The sequence below is a fragment of the Bos javanicus genome, chromosome 1, assembly GCF_032452875.1.
Source record: "Bos javanicus breed banteng chromosome 1, ARS-OSU_banteng_1.0, whole genome shotgun sequence".
NCBI classification, from domain to species: domain Eukaryota; kingdom Metazoa; phylum Chordata; class Mammalia; order Artiodactyla; family Bovidae; genus Bos; species Bos javanicus.
In genome coordinates, this window is record NC_083868.1 from 73,172,494 (window position 1) to 73,193,691 (window position 21,198).

Sequence of the window (21,198 nt, forward strand, 5' to 3'; positions counted from 1 at the left end):
GTTTCCTCCTCCAGGGGATCTTCCCCAACCAGGGATCGAGCCTGCGTCTCATGTCTCCTGCATTTGTGGGGCCACCTGGGAAGTCTAGATAGATAGATAATCTCATAAGTTTCTTCCTCCCTTAACCCTTCCCAAGGCATTCTCATAGGCTGCTGGCAGGTGTGTTGGTTAAGCCTCTATGGACTGCACTTTTGGCAAGTGGAAGTAAGAATGAAAGCCACTCAGTCATTTCCAACTCTTTGCAACCGCATCGACTATACAGTCCATTGAATTCCCCAGGCCAGAATACTGGAGTGGGTAGCCATTCCCTTCTCCAGGGGATCTTCCCAACCCATGGATCAAACCCAGGTCTCACGTATTGCAGGAATATTCTTTACCATTGAGCCACAAGGGAAGACCTACTTTTGCCAAGAGCTATCCAAATGACAAGTGTGCATACCTTCTGACTCAGCAATTCCACTTCTAAGAATTTATCCTGTATATCCAGAAATTTTGAATGTAAAATATAATTTACCACACTCAGTAATGATTGTAAAAGCAAGAGATTGGGAATACCCTAAAACATCCATCATCAGGGGACTGGTTAAACAGATTGTGAACACCTATACAATGCTACAAAAACAGATCTGCTGTAGTACTATTTCTAAGGCATGTTGTTAAGTGGAAAAGAAAGGAAGATGCATAAGAGACTATAGAGTGTACTACTGTTAGTGGAAGTGGGGGGAACGTGTCCACGCATTTGCTCGTGTGTGCACAGAAAGTTTGGAAGGACACGCAAACGAGTGCTGGCTGCCTCCAGAGGGAGCTCGGTGGCTTCGGGAGGATGGTGGAGACCGCCGCATGCTACATCCTTTCCTACCTTTGGAACCCTGAAGGACATGAACACCCTGACAGTGCAAAAAATAAAGATGCAAACTAAGTCTCTGCCTGCCCTTCCCCACACACCTTGCAGGTGAGCTGCAGTGCCAGCAGGCTGCCTGGCGACGGACAGACAGACACAGGAGCCACGTCCCTGCAGGAGCCCCCCTCCTACCCTCCGGTCCAGGTCATCCAGGCCCGTGTGTCGTCCAGCAGCTCCTCCCAGGTCTCTTCCATCAACTCTGACCTCGAGGTACGTGCGGGGTCTGCTGGTGGGTGTGTGTGTCCTCCTTCACCCGGGCTTGCCCGTGCCTCCATGGTACCTGCATCTCTCTGCTCCTCCACGTCGACCTCATGCCTGCTGAACAGTGAATAAGCATCTTCCAAGGACTTTTGGACACAGTCCGCGCTGGGGAGGACTTTCTGTGGTCAGATGAGTCAGGGAAGCTCTGCACACTGAGTCACTGGAAACAGTCATGTCTTAGAGAAATAAATGCTGAATGACAAACTTTTTAAAGAGGCTCCATGGTTCCCAAACCCATGTGACCAGGGAAGCCTTTCTTCCCCCTCAAGGAGCACCAGCTGCTCCCTGTGGTGCTGTCATGGTGATACACGGAGGCCCTTGGAGGGCATCCTGCCTGGCACTTTCATAAGCTTTGCCTCATTGTGAATTTTTGGATCTGCGAACAAGACACATCACATTCTGTGATACAGAAATGGGTATAATTCTCAGGCCTGTGGTCCTGTCCCTCTCGGCCCCACAAGCTCCCCACAGAAGGAAGTTTCCCTTTGCAGCCAGTGAGAACAAGGAGAGCATCATGGACAGGTGGTGTCAGTGGGGGATACCTTCGGTCTGGGTTGGTTGGGTTCTCCCACTCTTTTGATGTTTAAATACCTTTTTATAACTTGATGATAATAGGAAGTGGTTAGTTGATGCTGAGGTTTTGGTTTTGGTCGTAGTGGCCTTATTTGGCAAAGTAATGAGCCAGAGGTCCCGAGTCAGTCCCCCATACTTGTTGAACTCATAGTGAACCTGGAAATCTGAAAGACTTGGAGCCTGTGATTTTCAGGGGTAGAGTCCAGACCCTGTGGCGTAGGCTCCAGGCCATGCACACCTGCCCGGGCCTTGTGCCCTTCCTTGCCCTGACCTATATGTCCCCCTTGGCCATGGACTGCTCCCTTGTCCCCAGGGTTCTGGGCCTTTCTTCCTGGGTCTTCTCTGGCCCAGTTTCCACATGTCAGAATCATACCCAGATACCACCTACTCCCCCACCCCACACACACCCCAGGGATTAGAGCCTCCCTCCCTGGGGTGCCCACAGCCCATACATCTCTTACACCCCTTCTGTTGTGTGCCCTGTGGCCTGGAGGGCTGCAGGGACCTGCCTCCCCTGCCAGGCTGTGCACAGGCTTCTAGGTCTGGAGGCCTGGGCTGCCCTCATCTTTATCTCTCCGTCCCGGACCAAACACAGCTGGTCCCTGAGAGCTTGGGTTTTGAGGGAGAGATTCTATTTCAGACCAGAGACCACTCAGGGTCCATGTATCCCCAAGTCCTGCATTCGATGCTGTTTGTTTCTTGGGTTTGATCCAGAGTGGGCAAGACACCCAAGGTGCATGGCTTGGCGACTGGGAGCCAGCAGTCCAGGCTGAGTCCAAGGCTCCAGGGAGAGAGGGAGCCTGAGCGCAGAGTGTGTTCAGTGAGGGGAAGGGACGAGTTGGTGAGATGGGGAGGGGGAAGAGGGAGGGAGAGAGTAGGAAGCTATACTCACTCTCACTCTGTGGAAACCCTAACTGAGGTCAGGATTGGACTGTGACCTTGGAAAGTTTGGAAATTTGTCTCTGTGACTGTTTTGGGCCATTTCTGTGTTTTCCAGCCCTTTTCCTTCCTCTCCTCCATTCTCTCTCTTTTTAGACATTTATTTGCTTAACTACGTAAATTCCAAGGGGATGGGATCACACTCATAAGTGAGGCAAGTGGAAATGAGTATGTTTGCACTTGTTAAATAAGAAATATATTTTTAGAAGCTCAGCTGCCCCCATCCCCCACCCCGAACCCCTGCCTTCCCCCAGCACAGTACTCCTGCTTCATTACCTGAAACACATGTACACGACACGTGGCAAAGCCCTGAGTCCTGAATAACTGAGAAGCTCACTAGACATAGACACTGCAGCTCAAATGGGATTATAAACCTCCCAGTTCAGACTGTTGAATATGCGAGCAGGGGACAGTGTAGCTTGTCGGATGTGTGACCCTTCGGGTCTTCTGCTAATCTGTTTATGCTCTTCTTAAAAGTAAGATGTGTTTATTGTAGAAATTTTGAAAGATGTTCAGTTCAGTTCAGGCACTCAGTCGTGTCCGATTATTTGCGACCCCATGGACTGCAGCACTCCAGGCTTCCCTGTCCATCACCAACTCCTGGAGTTTATTCAAACTCACGTCCATCGAGTCAGTGATGCCATCCAATGATCTTATCCTCTGTTATCCCCTTCTCCTCCCACCTTCAATCTTTCCTGGCATCAGGGTCTCTTCAAATGAGTCAGTTCTTCACATCAGGTGGCCAAAGTATTGCAGTTTCAGCTTCAGCATCAGTCCTTCCAATGAATATTCAGGACTGATTTCCTTTAGGATGGACTGGTTGAATCTCCTTGCAGTCCAAGGGACTCTCAAGAGTCTTCTTCAACACCACAGTTCAAAAGCATCAGTTCTTTGACACTCAGCTTTCTTTATAGTCCAACTCTCACATCCATACATGACTACTGGAAAAACCATAGGTTTGACTAGATGGACCTTTGTTGACAAAGTAATGTTTCTGCTTTTTAATATGCTATCTAAGTTGGTCATAGCTTTTCTTCCAAGGAGCAAGTGTCTTTTAATTTCATGGCTGGAGTCACCATTTGCAGTGATTTTGGAGCCCCCCAAAATAAAGTCTGTCACTGTTTCCATTGTTTCCCCATCTATTTGCCATAAAGTGATGGGACCGGATGCCATGATCTTAGTTTTCTGAATGTTGAGTTTTAAGCCAATTTTTTCACTTTCCTCTTTCACTTTCATCAAGAGGCTCTTTAGTTCTTCTTCACTTTCTGCCATAATGGTGGTGTCATCTGCATACCTGAGGTTATTGATATTTCTCCCGGCAATCTTGATTCCAGTTTGTGCTTCTTCCAGCCCAACGTTTCTCATGATGTACTCTGCATATAAGTTAAATAAGCAGGGTGACAATACACAGTCTTGATGTACTCCTTTCCCGACTTGGAACCAGTCTGTTGTTCCATGTCCAGTTCTAACTGTTGCTTCCTGACCTGCATACAGATTTCTCAAGAGGCAGATCAGGTGGTCCGGTATTCCCATCTCTTGAAGAATTTTCCACAGTTTGTTGTGATCCACGCAGTCAAAGGCTTTGGCATAGTCAATAAAACAGAAGTAGATGTTTTTCTGGAACTGTCTTGCTTTTTTGATGATCCAACAGATGTCAATTTGATCTCCAGTTCCTCTCCCTTTTCTAAATCCAGCTTGAACATCTGGAAGTTCATGGTTTATGTACTGTTGAAGCCTGGCTTGGAGAATTTTGAGCATTACTTTGCTAGGGTGTGAGATGAGTGCAATTGTGTGGTAGTTTGAGCATTCTTTGGCATTACCTTTCTTTGGGATTGGAATGAAAACAGACCTTTTCCAGTCCTGTGGCCACTTCTGAGTTTTCCACATTTGGAAGGTGTAATGATGAAAATTAAGCTGTAAGCCTGTCAGTCAACCAGCAGCAGCTCAGGGTGGTGGGATGGGGTGGTCTCCCTGGCTTTTCAGAGCAGTATTTCTTAAAGATTCTGGATCCTTGATGGTTGAAGGGCAGCAAGAGGGTATTTTACTTGATGAGTGTGATGCCGCATTCACCCACCTGTTCCGTCACTCGCTCGTTCAGCAAGCATGTTCTGAGGGGGTCGGGATTTGAAAGCAAACCTTCTGAGGACAGGTGAGCCATCCTGACCCACCTCACCAGGTGGGAGGCCCTTGGTAGGTTGGCCACAGCTTGACTGTGACCTTGCTCCTCCAGACCTCACACCAAAGGGGCTGAGGCCTGCGGTCAGATGCTGGGCCCCATGTCGCCACTTCCTCTGGTTTGCAGCCTTTCTTGCTCCCAGCATTGTACAGTTCAGATGTTTTGTAATGCTGGGCTGCAGCAGCCGGGGCATCTGTCTCTACTCTCTGGCCACAGTGGGCATCCTCACCCTTGACCTCCTTTTATTGTCTGTGTCTATTGCCAACCAGCTGGGCTTCCGCCTGACCCTCGGGTACAGAAGGGATCGTTTACGCATTCCCACTGTGAGGCCCTGGAGACATTCTGTGTGGCTAAGGTGATGTGTTTACCTCCTGTGTGGTCTTTGGCCTTTACAGTTTTGTGACTTAACTCTCAGAGGGTGGCTTTGTGGCTTTGGGGCACATACTGAGGGATTTGAAGACCCACTTCCTGCCATGCTGGGGGAGGTGGCGAGAAGAACGGCCCCTCAATACCACATACACTGTATCACATCACTCAGCTCACTAAGCATTTTAAGACCGTTGCTCACGGTGGCTGAGGTTGTGTCATGAGCCACACATGGTGTGTTCTATACTCACAAACACTGTTTGGTATAATCCTTCTAACAGCCCGAGGCAAAGACCTTTAAATATTTGTTTCCCAGAAGAGAAAACTGGGATTAAGTGAGTTTAAGTAACATGCCCAAGAAAACATCATCACCATTATCATAGTTATAATTGGCAGACCTGGGGATCTGAACCTGGCTCAGAAGTCTGGCTCAGAAACCCTGTCGTTACCCACTACACCCCACTGCCTCAGCAGGAACTCCCCAGGGCGGTATTATCTATCGTTCTCATCATACAGATGAAAAACTCTCCATAGGACTCCCTCCGCTCACCTGTGCCCTGCCTTTGTTCTCAGGCAAGGCCCTGTCTAACAGACAGGATAAAACATTGGGATTTACCAGGAATTTCAGTGATGCAGAACACACAAGAGAAGGGAGGGATCAGACAGATAAGATGTGGAAACTTGCCTGAAGGGAGAATTGGGTTATTTTCACTGATCCTCGAAGTGTGCACCAGCTGGGCTGGTCAGGGCACCGGATGAATGGCGCCAGAGCCTGAGTGTGACCTGTGACTCTGTGGAGAGGTCATTTGTGTGGGCTGCATGCATTTCTGCATGTCTCCACAAGAGAGGGCACATTCCACAGGGACCGTGCCCACTCACTCCCTCGGCCATTAAACACGAGGTAGCCCCACTCCTAGCACAGCTGTCCGAGGGCATCCTGAGCACCTGTGGAGGAGGGGTCAGCAGCCGCAGTCTGTGGGTGGGGGGCTGGGCCCACAGGGAGCAGGACTTTCCAGCCAGCCTCCTCACTTGCCAGGACAGTGGCCATCCCCTGCTTCATGAGTGCAGGGTCGCCCTCGTGTTGAGACTACTCCTGTGCCTTTAAAGGTTTTCCCCTGCTAGCCTCTGGGATGCAAGAAAGGACTGAGTCCCTCTTGGTGAGGAAGGAGCACTTAGTCATTTTTTTCCCTTCTGTGTTTCTGAGGGATGCTGTCGACCTGGTGTAAGAAGCTTTGTAGGAATTCTGCAGGGAGGCTGTTTCTGTCAATGAAAGAAAGTCTGCATGTTGAGAATGACTGGCTGGAGCCGGCACAGAGTGTGTGTGTGTGTGTGTGTGTGTGTGTGTGTGTGTGTACAGAGCCAAACACCAGGTATCAGATTGCTGTCTGAAGAGGCTCCAGTCCCAGCCCCCATGTCTTGCTAATTCTGTGCCTGAGGCTCTTGACAACCTTGACAATAAGCACTGCTTGTTCCAAACCCTGCTTACAGCACCCACAGGTCAGGACAGAGGCCTCTGATGTTTGTCCTTCTTAAAGCCACATCATTCTTTTAAGGAAAAAACAATTAGTTAATAAAAAGAACCACACATCATCCCTGGTGGCTCAGACAGTAAAGAATCTGGCTGCAATGTGGGAGACCTGGGTTCGACCCCTGGGTTGGGAAGATCCTCTGGAGGAGGGCGTGACAACCCCCTGCAGTATTCTTGCCTGGAGAATCCCATGGACAGAGGAGCCTGGCAGGCTACAGTCCCTGGGGTCTCAAAGAGTCAAATACAACTGAGAGACTAACACGCCCACATACACTGACTCTAAAAGTCCTAGTTTTAAAAGAAAATACATATAAGTATGAAGAAAGAGGCCAGAACATTCCAATAGGCCCCAAAGGCTAGAAATCAAGTTCAGGGTGTGGTATCTGCCCTGCCCAGATCTGTGTGCTCCTATGTGTCCTGTGGCCAAGAGAGATGGTATGTCTGGAAGTGTGTGGAGAGTGAGCCGGTTCCCCCTGGGGTGAGGAGAGACTCTCCACTGGGCCCTGAGGGCAGCAGAGCTGAGGAGAAGAGAGGGTGCTGAGCAGGGATGGGGCTTGTTAGGCTCTCACCTGCCTGGTGGCCATGCTTCTGCACTGGACTCCTTGGGTTTGAGTTTCTCCCTTTGTAAACAGGAATCAGGAGACCTCCCCTGCCTACATTACAGAGATTGTGAGGATCAAATGGGGGTGCTGCTGGGGCTCTGCAAGCCTGTCGATGGTTCTAGATGCGGTGCGGTGGACAGCAGGGTGGCTGGACACCCATGCTAGCCCTGAGTCCCTGAGCCAGGCAGCGCGGTTCATCTTTCTGAACTTGCTCTGTAAGTGAAGATAATGAGCTCAGGGAGCTGGTGAGGCTCTGACAAAGCACCGTTCCCGCAGATGCTCAGCTGTGGACCAGGTCATCGTTCAGGTCCCACTTAGCAGTGACTCTAGGTGTGAAGGTGTGTAGCTGGGGGAGGTAGGCGGAGGTTAGTCACACTGAGTCAGTTCTTTGGGTCTGAGCAGCACATGAATAGCAAAATTTCTTCCAAAACCCCCACAAATATACAATGTTATATGTTAGCTATATCTCATATTTTAAAGGGTGAAAAAGATTTTTAAAGAATCAGGAATAGGAACCAAGGTTGCCAGGGCCAAGGTTGCCTGGTGGTCCTAGAGTTTGGCTTAAATACAGTATTTGTAAATCCCTGTGACTGGAGTAGAAACGGCCTTTTTCCCAACCCCTGCTGCCCACCGTTGTGATACACATGGCTTATCCATCTCGACCCTTCATGCCAACCTTGGCATGTCCCTGCAGTGAAACTGTCATCTTTATTAAGGAAACCAGCCCTCCGTGGGTCAGAACTCCTCTCTCACTGATCCAGGTCACCAGGGGCCTTGCACATAGCACTCCATGGCTTGTGACCCATTTTGCTATCTCACATCCCATTTTACTCAGTACAGACCAGGAAGGAAGAGCTGAGTAGGAAGTTTGAGCTGGTCAGTTCAGTCACGCAGCTGTGTCCAACTCTTTGCAACCCCACGGACTGCAGCTCCAGGCTTCTCTGTCCATCGCCTACTCCCGGAGCTTACTCAAAACTCATGTCCATTGAGTCGGTGATGCCATCCAACCATTTCATCCTCTGTCGTCCCCTTCTCCTCCTGCCTTCAATCTTTCCCGGTATCAGGGTCTTTTCAAATGAGTCAGTTCTTTGCATCAGATGGCCAAAGTACTGGAGTTTCAGCTTCAACATCAGTCCTTCCAATGGATATTCAGGACTGATTTCCTTTAGGATGGACTGGTTGAATCTTCTTGCAATCCAAGGGACTCTCAAGAGTCTTCTCCAACACCACAGTTCAAAAGCATCAGCTCTTCGCCACTCAGCTTTCTTTATAGTCCAACTCTCACATCCATACATGACTACTGGAAAAACCATAGCTTTGACTAGACGGATCTTTGTTGGCAAAGTAATGTCACTGCTTTTTAATATGCTGTCTAGGTTGGTCATAGCTTTTCTTCCAAGGAGCAAGCATCTTTTAATTTCATGGCTGGAGTCACCATTTGCAGTGATTTTGGAGCCCCCCAAAATAAAGTCTGTCACCGTTTCCATTGTTTCCCCATCTATTTGCCATGAAGTGATGGGACTGGATGCCATGATCTTAGTTTTCTGAATGTTGAGTTTTAAGCCAACTTTTTCACTCTCATCTTTTACTTTCATCAAGAGGCTCTTTAATTCTTCTTCACTTTTTGCCATAAGGGTGGTGTCATCTGCATACCTGAGGTTATTGATATTTTTCCCAGCAATCTTGATTCCAGCTTGTGCTTTATCCAACCTGGCATTTTGCATGATGTACTCTGCATATAAGTTAAATAAGCAGGGTGACAATACACAGTCTTGATGTACTCCTTTCCCAGTTTGGAACCCATCTGTTGTTCCATGTCTAGTTCTAAATGTTGCTTCCTGATCTGCATACAGACTTATCGGGAGGCAGGTCAGGTGGTCTGGTCTCCCCATCTCTTGAAGAATTTTCCACAGTTCGTTGTGATCCATGCAGTCAAAGGCTTTGGCATAGTCAATAAAACAGAAGTAGATGTTTTTCTGGAACTCTCTTGCTTTTTTGATGATCCAACAGATGTTGTCAATTTGATCTCTGGTTTCTCTGCCTTTTCTAAATCCAGCTTGAACATCTGGAAGTTCATGGTTCATGTACTGTTGAAGCCTGGCTTGGAGAAATTTGAGCATTACTTTACTAGAGTGTGAGATGAGTGCAATTGTGTGGTAGTTTGAGCATTCTTTGGTGTTGCCTTTCTCTGGGATTGGAATGAAAACAGACATTTTCCAGTCCTGTGGCCACTGCTGAGTTTTCCAAATTTGCTGGCATATTGAGTGTGGCACTTTCACAGCATCATCTTTTAGGATTTGAAATAGCTCAACTGGAATTCCATCACCTCCACTAGCTTTGTTCGTAGTGATGCTTCCTAAGACCCACTTGACATTGCATTCCAGGATGTCTGGCTCTAGGTGAGTGGTCATACCATTGTGGTTATCTGGGTCATGAATATTTTTTTGTATAGTTCTTCTGTGTATTCTTGGACCTCTTCTTAATATCTTCTGCTTCTGTTAGGTCCATACCTTATCTGTCCTTTTTTGTGCCCATCATTACATGAAATGTTCCCTTGGTGTCTCTAATTTTCTTGAAGAGATCTCTAGTTTTTCCCATTCTATTGTTTTCCTCTATTTGTTTGCATTGATCACTGAGGAAGGCTTTCTTATCTCTCCTTGCTATTCTCTGGAACTCTGCATTCAAATGAGTATATCTTTCCTTTTCTCCTTTACCTTTAGTTTCTCTTCTTTTCTCAGCTATTTGTAAGGCCTCCTCAGACAACCATTTTTGCCTTTTTGCATTTTTTTTTTCTTGGAGATGGTCTTGATCACTGTACAGTGTCACAAACCTCTGTCCATAGTTCCTCAGGCAGTCTGTCTATCAGAGCTAATCCCTTGAATCTATTTGTCACTTCCACTGTATAATCGTAAGGTAGAGAGGTAGAAAGCTGGTAGATAGGTGGAAAGAATGTATGAGAGGTGAAACTGTGTTTGATCCCAAGTTAAGTGTTACAGAACTGCTTAATTAACTGAAGAAATAGGAAGGATGAGATACTGAAGTGTAAGGTGGAAGGTTTAAATGCCTCAGAGGTGCGAGGAAAATAAAAAAGGAAATCTACTTAATGAAATCTAAGACCGAACTGTAGCTAATGTGTATCTGGTCATTCTCAAAACTTTATGATCAGAAAAACAAAAAAAACCCCTTTATAACGGGTCCTGAGTCCAGCAGCATTTCACCACCCCAGTCTTGGGGAAGTCTCTTCTCCCTAAATGTAAGGAGGAAGTTGTACAGATGGTCTCTGGGGGCCCATTCAGCTGCCAGTCTGGAAAGTGACTCTCCTTGGTGGTGGAAATACACCTCAGAGTCTTCAGGAACAAAGAAGTTAGCACATGACCTGGGAGCAGGTTTCAGAACACAAAAATGTGTACTTTCAGCAATGAGGTGAATTGAAATACTGTGTGCTGTGGTTCATGAAAGTGATGGAATTGTGGTCCTAAAGACTGCATATTCAAAAGCAGAGACATTACTTTGCCAACAAAGGTTCGTCTAGTCAAGGTTATGGTTTTTCCTGTGGTCATGTATGGATGTGAGAGTTGGACTATGAAGAAGGCTGAGCACCGAAGAATTGATGCTTTTGAACTGTGATGTTGGAGAAGACTCTTGAGAGTCCCTTGGACTGCAAGGAGATCCAACCAGTCCATTCTGAAGGAGATGAACCCTGGGATTTCTTTGGAAGGAATGATGCTAAAGCTGAAACTCCAGTACTTTGGCCACCTCATGCGAAGAGTTGACTCATTGGAAAAGACTCTGATGCTGGGAGGGATTGGGGGCAGGAGGAGAAGGGGACAACAGAGGATGAGATGGCTGGATGGCATCACTGACTCGATGGACGTGAGTCTGAGTGAACTCCGGGAGTTGGTGATGGACAGGGAGGCCTGGCGTACTGTGATTCATGGGGTCGCAAAGAGTTGGACACAACTGAGCGACAGAACTGAACTGAACTGAAAGACAATTTAAGGGTATACAGAAATGTTTATTCTGTGTTAAGAGAGAAAAGGAATTTGCATAATTTGATTTGTGTGTGTGTGTGTGTGTGTGTGTGTGTTTCAGAGGGCTGTTCCTTCATTAAATCATAAAGGCTCTCAGGGATAGAATTACGTGCAGTCTTCAGTTTGTTTTTTTAAAAAGTTTCTATACAAAAATGAACAAATTTTGCTCCTGAAACAGGGAAAAGACTACAAAAATGTTAGTTACTTTCACCTTTTTTCGTAAGGGGTGGAGAGAGACCTCCTTTACAAAGATTTGGATTAATCATACTCCTTAGGGACATTCTCATCTACTACTTCCACTAGAGGGCACTCTTCTGAAATTTTAGGTTGCTGAAGATTTTGGAAAGGAGGTTTCAAGGTTTCATTTCAAACCTAGTTGGAGGACTCCAGCTTCTTTACTTGTTTGCTTATTTGTTTGCTTGTCTTTAAATACACTGTTTCTTTGGGAATAATTTTAGATTTACAGAAAAGTTACAAAGGTAGTCCAGAGAGCTCTTGTTTACCTTCACTCAACTCCTCCTAAGATTACCACCTTGCAGCAGCATGCTGCATGTGTCAGAACTGAGAAATTAACATTATTACGGTAGCACATTACTGTTAACTAAAGTACAGACTTTATTTGAATTACACCAGTTTTTCCATTAAAATTCTTATTCTGTTCCAGAATATAATCCAGTATATCCCACTGAATTTAGTAATTTTTTTAAAACAAACAACAAAACTCACTGTGGTAATCACACATCACCAATTATACTTTACATGAACATCTGTATTTTCTAAAGAAAGATGAAGGTTACCATTCTTTCTTTCACCTCTCCTTTTATTTCCATTACGTTTGCAGAAGTTATATAACTTTTTCAATCCCTATGTTGTCATCAACATTTCCGTCTTTTGCAGTGTATGGGGAACCATCATTTTTAGTAATTTTGTATCTTCCCCAATTAATCTTTTTTTTTTTTTCAGTTTATGTTCCCTCCAGCAGGATGTCATTAAAAAATGCATGCTGTGGAATTATAACAATTTTGTTAGGCATAATAATGGCATTGTGCTTAGGATTTTTTTAAAGTCCTTATCTATAAGATACATACTGAAGTATTTACAGATGACATTATTTACTTTAAAATACTTCAGCAAATGAAAGCTTGGGGGAGCTAGAACAAATGAAGGAGGGTGTGTCCATGGGTGTTATTGTTTTACTTTTGTGTATGATTGAAAATCTTATAATTAAAGAGTTGTTCAAAAGAAAAAGGCGTGGTACAGCTGAAGTCAGTGGTGACTCAAGTTTTTGAAGTACATTCTGTCCTCCTGCAAAAAGGGGGAAGGACTTCAAGGGGGAGGATGGGAAGGCGGGGAAAGAGGGAGGACCTGGGGAGAAGACTGTCAGGCTTCTTTTTGCCTCACCTACCCCCATATTCTGCCCTCTCTCCTGCTGGGGCCACCACATCCTGCCCAGTGAGGGGTAGGAAGCTTGTGTGGGGGCACTGACCAAGAACCCAGCTTTGGAGCCCCTTCCCTGCCCTCCTCAGAGTCAAGGTGGGGTCTCTGCCCTTTGCCCCGGGCCTACCAGGTGCCCTGGGTGTGAGCTTGGGGCAGAGCTCTGCCAGCACAGCCTGGGACACCTCTCTGCCTGCTCCGCCCCTTCCTCCACCTCTGGCCCAGAGTGGAACTCCCCCCCACCCCCCCCCACACACACATAGCTGAGCCCCGTCTCTGAGCTAGCAGTTATCAGCAAATAGAGGGGTTCAGTAAAGTTTTTATAATCTTAATTCAGATAACACAGCTACACACACACACAAACACACATGTCCCAGGCACTGCAGGAGATGCCGGAGGAATGAGAGCAGATGGCAACATTACCCTTTAAGAACCTGAATCAGATATATTTGAGGCTTGGGGTGGAACCAACTGTACAGTAAAGGCTGATTAAAAATGAATCTTGGGTGGAAGCAAATACCTCGTAGTTTTGAAGTGAAGATTTTATTTGCATCTCTCTTTTTTAGTTTTATGGTTTCAAGTTGACTCATCTCAGCCATGTGGTTAATAAATGGAATATTCATTGTTATGTCTAATAATATAAGTCCTAATAATAGTAATTTAAAAATCTGTATAGGTAATAATCTTTTTCAAGCCCTTCATAATTATCACAATTATCCTAGTGACCATTTAACTAAATTGGAGCCGCTAGTAGCTGCTGCCTTCTTGCTTGCTGAAGTCAGCTGTTCCTTTGCCTCCAGCCCAGTGGAGGGCCAGGCTTCTGGCTCAAGGAGCTGACGGGCTGGCGCTGATCTCTGCTCTGCTCAGTGATGGTGGCAAACTCTATTCAACACTTTTTTTCTTTATCTCTTTTTATTCTGCAGCAGAAGTATTGGGAAGCCCTAATCTCGGAGCAGGTATGGACAATTGTGCTCTCTCTTTATTCCAGAAGGGACTTCCTGTGGCTTGATTTCAGTTCCTGTTTTTGTGAGCCCCTCTGAGATGGCTGGGCCCATGCCAAATTCCTCTAGGGGAAAAAAATCTGAAAATAAGAGAAGAGTCTGAAAGTTGAGGTTCTTTCCAGGCTTTTTCAATTCAGAGTTCTTTCTGCTTTGTCTGAACCATCTAATGGGGACTCAGAGAAGATACATGACCCAAGGAAGAAATGTGCTTGGAACAAAAGTCTCTGAACAGGAGGAGGCCCAGCAGCTCCCTAATGGCAATGGTGCTGGGAGTGACTGTGAGAGCATGGATCAACAATCCCCCCTGTTGTCGCTTGGAGACCTTGGGCAGCTGGCTCCTGTCTCCCTGCCATCCTCGCCTCCAAGTGACAAATGAGCACATGATTCATGACAGCCACCTGTGCCTGTCACCTCCCAGGATTTTTTTTGTTTTTATGATCAGAGAGTAGATTATCTTTTGCTCAAATTCTCTGAATGCCTGGATTCCAGCGATGTTTTTATTACTTAAAATGACATTTAAAAACACATTATTCTGGGAATTCAGAAGGAAGAGATTTAAAATGTTTTTGAAGGTTTTAACCCAGTTTAAAGAGTGCACCTCATCAGAGTTTCTGTTTCCTGGCAGCTGAACTGCTCGGGAATAGCAAGGATAACTCTTAAGAAAACATTTTAGGAGCTGGAGCAGCGGTTCTGATATATCAGGGTGGCTAAGAATCACCCTAGGAGTTTGTTCAAATGCTAAGCCTTAGATCCCAAACTACAGATGGGGTCAAGGGAGCCTTTTTGGTAAGCACCCTGGGCCCTCCTGGTGAGGCTGGTCCAAAACCAGATCCAGCACGTGGGTCTCCGCTTGAAAATAGAATTCACCCATAGACACACTGTCCATTCTCAGAGAATGGACCAGGCCCCTGCTTCCACTGCTAGGCAACTGGGTCTTGGAGGCTGAGGGGCCAGGGAGCTCTTTTACTTGGCATCTCTGATAACGTCTGGAAGGGATTTGGTTAGAGGTATCCCTCCAAGTCTGCAAACACAGATAGATGAGAAACCAGCACCGCAAGGGCCTGACACAGCCCCAGACCCAGACGAGGGACTGAGCTGCACCAAGCAGATCAGCTTGGGCCCTCACCAGCAGGGTGACTGGGAGATGAGGTGGTCATTTTAACGTGATGCAGTTTCTCATGACCAAGTAGTAGAATCAGTTCAGTTATTACCAGTAAATCACGAATTAAATTGGACTCTGTTCAGAGCTACAATTTGTGTTTTATAACTGGCAGGCTGCAGGCATTTGTCTGTCAAGTGACTCAGGGAGCCTTGAGGACCTTGTCCTGACCTTCTAAGGACTGGATTGTTTGGTTCGTGTTTGAGCAGCTGGAGGAGCATTTTTCTTGAGTGCACATCTACGCCTGGCTCTATTTTCTTGCCCAAATAGACTGTCTGGCCTGGGCTGACACATCCTACATGGCCTTTGCTTGTTGCTTCCTGGGTCTTTTGATACCTTCAAATGCAGCCTTGTGACTCAGAATCACCAGTCATAGAAACTCAGAAATGGGAGCTCATATTATCTAGTTCCTGATTCAGACTCCCAGTTCACACATGGAGAAATGAAGACCCACAGAAGAACCCCACATACCTCTGTGGCTGGAATCAGTAAGGATTCCCTTGCTTTTGGCCCGCACACAGAGCTCTCTCTCTTATCCAAACTATTAGAACAATAGGAAGACTGTATGCCGCTTCATCAGTACTTGTGTGCTCACCTGTTTTTTTTTAACCTTTTATTCCTACTCCTGCAAATTTCAGTTTCCCATACTTGTCTGAGTCAGTGATGAAATAGTCACTGGCAGTGACCACCACTCTGGATTAGGTTTTAAGTGTTTGTTTTTGATGAGTTAGCTGACCTCAAGTTCAGAAGAAGCACCATATGGGGAGCGGGGGGTGCCCTACTCTTAAGGGGCTCTGTTATCTACCTGAGGACAAGGTAGACACTCAGGCAAAGGGCAGGACCTCCCATGATCAGCCGCAAACCAGTGATACAAGCAGTACAGAGAAGAGGGTAAGAGCTCAGTGGGTGTCAGGGTAGGCTTCTTAGAGGAGGAGAGTCTTACCCAGGCCATAAGGAATAGGTTGAGTTTTCCTGGTCTTTTCTAGGATTGAGTCTGGCATAGAGATGGAAATTCTCAGGATAAAGGGAACATGCCTCAGGCTCACTAGAGAAGGACTTGGTGAAGGCAGGGGGAACAGAGAACAGGAGGGGAAGTAGGACTGATCTATTCAGGGTAGCTGTCCGTTAATTCCTTGATTTAGAGTTACACTTGCCCTATTAGGTCCTAGAATCACAGGCCTGGTTCCCCTGTCCTTATCTGTTTGTTCTTGTCTGTGCCTGGGCCTTGAGAATCAGGACTGGAGCTGTTGTTGGGGGAACTGTAAGAGATAGGACGGGTCTAGTCCACCAAGGTACCTCTTGTGTCTTTTTTCCACAGTGGGATCCTGAAGATGTAAACCTTGGAGGGAACAAAGACATCATGGAGACACTCAGATCACAGGCACACAGGTGGTCTGTGAAGCCAGTGGACTTGCCCTCCGATGAGTAACACTTTCTGGAGCCAACTCAGCAGCTCAGAGCCCAGGGTCAAACATTTGTCAGGAACTGAGCAGGGATAACCTTCAGGGACAGCCGTAGTAGGAATTAAGCTTCTACCGAGGCTGCCCATGAAAGTGAGGAACCAGGAGCTGTCATGGAACTTGGCTGGTCTCCACTACCGCTCAGAATGGAGCTAAGACTTTGGGCCCAGTGGACAGACTTGAACATGCCCAAAGTTTGTTCTAAAGATCGGCAGTTTGTCAAAAACCACTCGTGCTTTGACATATAATCTAAAGGACTTTGGGCCCTCTTTTCCTTTTCCCTTTGGAGTCAACCATACTCTGAATATCTGCTGTGAATGAGTTCATCTAACAAGCAGCTAATATATTTGGATCTCAGCAAAGTCCCATTCTGCAAGACCTGGCTAAGCCTAGCGAGCGGTGGGCCCACATTCTGGGTGTCTAGGACACAATGACAAGTTCTGATGGGACCTGACTACTGCCTTCCAGTAACCCACTAGAGTTTTCTGCTGAAAGTTGAGAGAGGACTGTTTGATGAACCAAGTGTTTACAAGATCACTGGTATTGCAAAGGCAAGCAGAGCAAATTGCTCTAGGTACGAGGACTTGCTCCAATCTGGCAAAGTGTGTGCTGGAGCAGGGTCTGCAGGTGAAGGGGACTGTCTGCTTTAGAGGGTAGCTGAAAGCACGCAAAGGGTAAGAGGCATGGCCGGAGGTGTTAAATTCAAGCACCGAGATCCCCTTGCAGGTTTATTTTGGAGCTAAGGTGGGAGAAACACTGGAATGAATAAATCCTGATTGAGAGAACTACAATATTTCACCATGGAGCTCAGGGATACATCTGAATCCCAGCACAGCCTCCAAAGTCAGCCACGAGGGGATCTGGGAGAAATGCCAAGAAACACAGCTCTGCTCTTGGCTGGCCCCTGGCAGCCTGTGTGATTCAGCTGCAGCTGCCCAGTGGCTCCTAAGGGGTAGTGCAAGTCCCACCAGCATGAAAGAGGGGGTGCCTCTGGGAAGCAGTTCGGTTTCACAGGTCTCTGCATAGATGCTAATCAATTCCCTGTGTGACATGTGAACTAGAAGTGAACCTAAAGCCACCCTATTTATCCAGTTGCTTTGGACCCTGGTTGTCTGGTAACGGAGTTTGCTAAGTTGGTTTTGCTTTGTGATCTTAATCACTGAAGCTGTACTTTGATGGAAGATGAAACTTTTGAGTTGGGGGCAGGGGTAGGGGTTAGGAGAACATTCCAGAAGATGAAACCACACAGAGAATTGGAAGCAGGGAAGGGGGGAATCTAGCCAAGGAAAGAAGACTCTGATGTAGCCAGAATGGAAATAGAGAAAGGGTGAAGAGGCTGGAGAGGAACTGGGAGTTGGTACTTAATTCTATAGCTGACTGGTAGCTACAGGAAGATAAGAGTAGGAAGCTGACTGGCATGCCTCAGATCAACCACAGCTGATTGGTCAGTTTTCCATCCCTACAGCCACAACTTTTCAGGAAGCAGAAATGTACAGTCATGGATACAGTACCAACTTGGGGAGTGTGTTTAATCTGATTGGTGACAGCAGGGAAGAAAAAGTGTTTATTCTTGGAAAGGTAAAAGGCATGGGAATAGGATGACATCCTTGGAGTTTGCCTTTAGTATGTCCCCTCCCTCCAAGGGAAGACTGGCTTATGCTCCCAGAAGTTGGTTGGATCCTGATGGGAATGTCCATTCATTCAATAACATCAAGTGATCTTGCTGGCTTTGACCAGCACAAATTGCTTGAGCTGTAGATGTTGACCATCTCTTTAGATCCCATTGTCCCAGCCTCTTCCTTCACAAACCATTTCTTATTATCATTGTCCGAGCTTGTCTCAAAACAGACTCCCAAGTCTCTTCATCCAGAGTGAACATTTAAACTGAGAATTTTGGAAGCAAAGTTTGGCCTCATTGTTTAATAAGAACCTGTTATTCAAAGCTCTGTAACTCTGGAGCCTTTGTGAAGAAGTGCCAGCCAAAATGCCTTCCTCCTAGTAAGAGGATTCTTGCCCTGGGCCTCTGTTGCAACTCCATCCCTAACTGTCGGTCAGACCAGGATGATAATGGGAGTTAATTGCCCTGAAGACTCATATAGCAGTGCAAAGAGGTTGCCTACACTAGGGAGAAGCTGGGAACCAATTGTGTAATCCTCCTCTCCTGCCCATTCATCTGATCATAAGAGATGGTGTAATAGTAGTTGTGCTGCCTACTATCTGCATGGCTTGGAGCTTGTTACTTAAACGTGGTGAACTCTTGGGGTAGGCTGAGAATAATAGCTATCTAGAAAGCATGTTGTGAAGAGTAAGTAATATATATGGAATGCATAACACTACTAACACTACTACTACTACTACTAAGTCACTTCAGTCGTGTCCGACTCTGTGTGACCCCATAGACGGCAGCCCACCAGGCTCCCCGTCCCTGGGATTCTCCAGGCAAGAACACTGGAGTGGGTTGCCATTTCCTTCTCCAATGCATGAAAGTGAAAAGTGAAAGTGAAGTCGCTCAGTCGTGTCCGACTCTTAGCGACCCCATGGACTGCAGCCTACCAGGCTCCTCTGTCCATGGTATTTTCCAGGCAAGAGTACTGGAGTGGGGTGCCATTGCCTTCTCCGCTACTAACACTAGATGACTCAAAGTAGACATTGAAGAAGGACTAGTTTCCTTCCTCCCTGTAATTCCTGGCCACATATGTCCGGAAAGCCAGCTGGTAACCAAAGAATCACACCGTCAGATGGAAGAAACTTCAGAGGAGTGAAGAGCCTGACAACTCCAATAAGTGATTAAGTGGTCATCCGGCCCCTGCTTAAGCTACTCAAAAAAAAAAAAAAAAAAAAAAATTCACCCATTTTAATCTCCCAAAGAAAGAAATCTGTGATTTAGGGAGAACTGTATCAGTAAAATTTTCTTAAAATCTGTCTAGACCCTGAAGAACCAACCCCCTTATCTCCCCCAGTACTTGAGTATGGTGAAGAGACGTATGAACAAACACCCGATGCACTCACATGTGATTGTTACAGTGGGGTATGGCTCCCCCAGAGCCAGGAGAGCAAGAAGCATGGCTGGGCTCCAGTTCCTAGGTCTGCTTCAGTGAAAGACTTGTCAAGTCATGTCCCTTTCTCCTTACAATTTCCTCATCTGTAAAATGAAAGGGCAAATCTCTGTCCCTTTTTCCCTTTTATGAACATGCCAGTGAATTCTTTCCTACGGAAGACTGACATGTTCATAAACTCTCAAGAAAGAGGCATTATCAAGAGAAATTTTAGATACACTTTAAAAACAGGTTTCATTATATAATATGCACTTCTCTCTGTTTGAATTTTACTATCCGTTTAAGATAAAATCCCCCTTTTATGAAGAGTCCAAGTTTTGCTGTAACAAGAGATCACAGCATATGACATTAAAAATGTCTGCAGTTTCCTTCCAATACTGAAAAGTCTTAAATATGAGATATGAATAATATTTTCCACAGTGACAGAAAACGAACTCTGTATCAATCATTTAGAAAAAGAAAAGCTTTTCTTATGTGATTGCAGCAGGGCTAAGTCCCTATCCTGGGTTAGGGGCGCTCGCCCCCTTCTCACCCTCCACACTGCCTTAGTGGGGCAGTAAGTGGCCTCCACAAGTTGTGACGGGGAGGGAGGCCCCTAGTGGCACCATGAGAAGTGAATCCCAGCTGCTACTTGCTACCTTTCCCTCTGTGATTCTGCCAAACCCCAGCAGCCTGCGATCTATTCAAACCACCGCCCGCCGACTTCCGGGAAGAGAGGGCCTGTGTGGCTCGGCGCGTGCGCACTGTGCAGCCACCGCCTCACGCGAGTCGTGAATTCTGCATGTGCCAGCCCCTCAGTCCCCGCTGTGTGCGCGTTCCTACCTCACCGCCACCGCGCCCGGGCCTCGGGGGCACTGCAGAGGACGGCTCTTGGGGTGCATTTCACACCGCTTGTTTTCTAAGGGGATAATCTCGAGATTACCCTTCTCAAAGTATTTGAGATCCTTCAGCATCCTTTAGGATGTACTGCAGAGCAGACTCTGTTTTTAAATATATTTAAAATACGTTTTTTGTTTTTTGTTTTTAATATCGCAGGTACACGGTTTTTAAAAAGAGAATCAGACTGTAACAAAAAGCTTGTAAAGGAAAACATCAGCGCCCTGCTCCTCCCTTGTACCCATAATGGTCCACCCACCCACTCTTTTTTTTTTTTTTTTTTAAAGACTGCTTTGTTCTAGCAGTTTTCTCCTTTCGGTTTGATTTCAGACGTGCTTTCCCGCCGTAAGTTTCCAAGATTATACTGTTTTTGTTTTGTTTTTCTTGGCTAGATTCTCTCCAACTTCCATTAAGTACAAGCTAATGAGACACCACGGTGTGTTGAGAACTGTTTGTCGAAACTCTTTACATCCTGCTTGTTGCTGTGGAATCCTTCGTGCCAGGGCCCTTTCCTCTTGCTTTTTCCTGATCTAGCTTCCAGCTTCTAAGTCCTGCCCACGACAGGTCGCACCTGCCCTCAGAGCAGCCTAGCTAGTCCCGCCTCTGCTCTGGACTTGACCTTGACCTTCATCCTTTGATCTCTCCTGCAGGTGTCCTAGTGCTTGGAGCATCACCAGTGCAAGTCTCAGAGATTTTCTAAACCCACAACCAGAAAAGGGCTCTTCTACATTGCAGCTGCCACTGTCTTTCCCAAGGACAGCCTGACCATGTGTGAGAAGAGCTATGCCACAGGCCTTTCCTTCTGACCAGCAAGTGCACTGTGGAATATGTATGT

General features: G+C 46.5%; 1 protein-coding gene across 8 annotated transcripts in view; it reads left to right on the forward strand.

Moving 5' to 3' along the window:
- Positions 1-21,198, forward strand: part of TMEM44 (transmembrane protein 44) — a 57,828-nt gene that overhangs the window by 26,989 nt on the left and 9,641 nt on the right. For 2 of the 8 annotated variants that reach the window (XM_061412426.1, XM_061412451.1), the window contains 3 exons: positions 953-1,111; positions 13,735-13,767; positions 16,290-19,353. In XM_061412426.1, coding sequence (XP_061268410.1) covers positions 953-1,111; positions 13,735-13,767; positions 16,290-16,400 — 303 coding nt within the window. In that variant the 3' untranslated portion in view covers positions 16,401-19,353. Of the gene's footprint in view, positions 1-952; positions 1,112-13,734; positions 13,768-16,289; positions 19,354-21,013; positions 21,193-21,198 lie in introns of those variants that run through there. The other 6 variants (XR_009735517.1, XR_009735518.1, XR_009735521.1 and 3 more) reach the window with 6 other exon arrangements.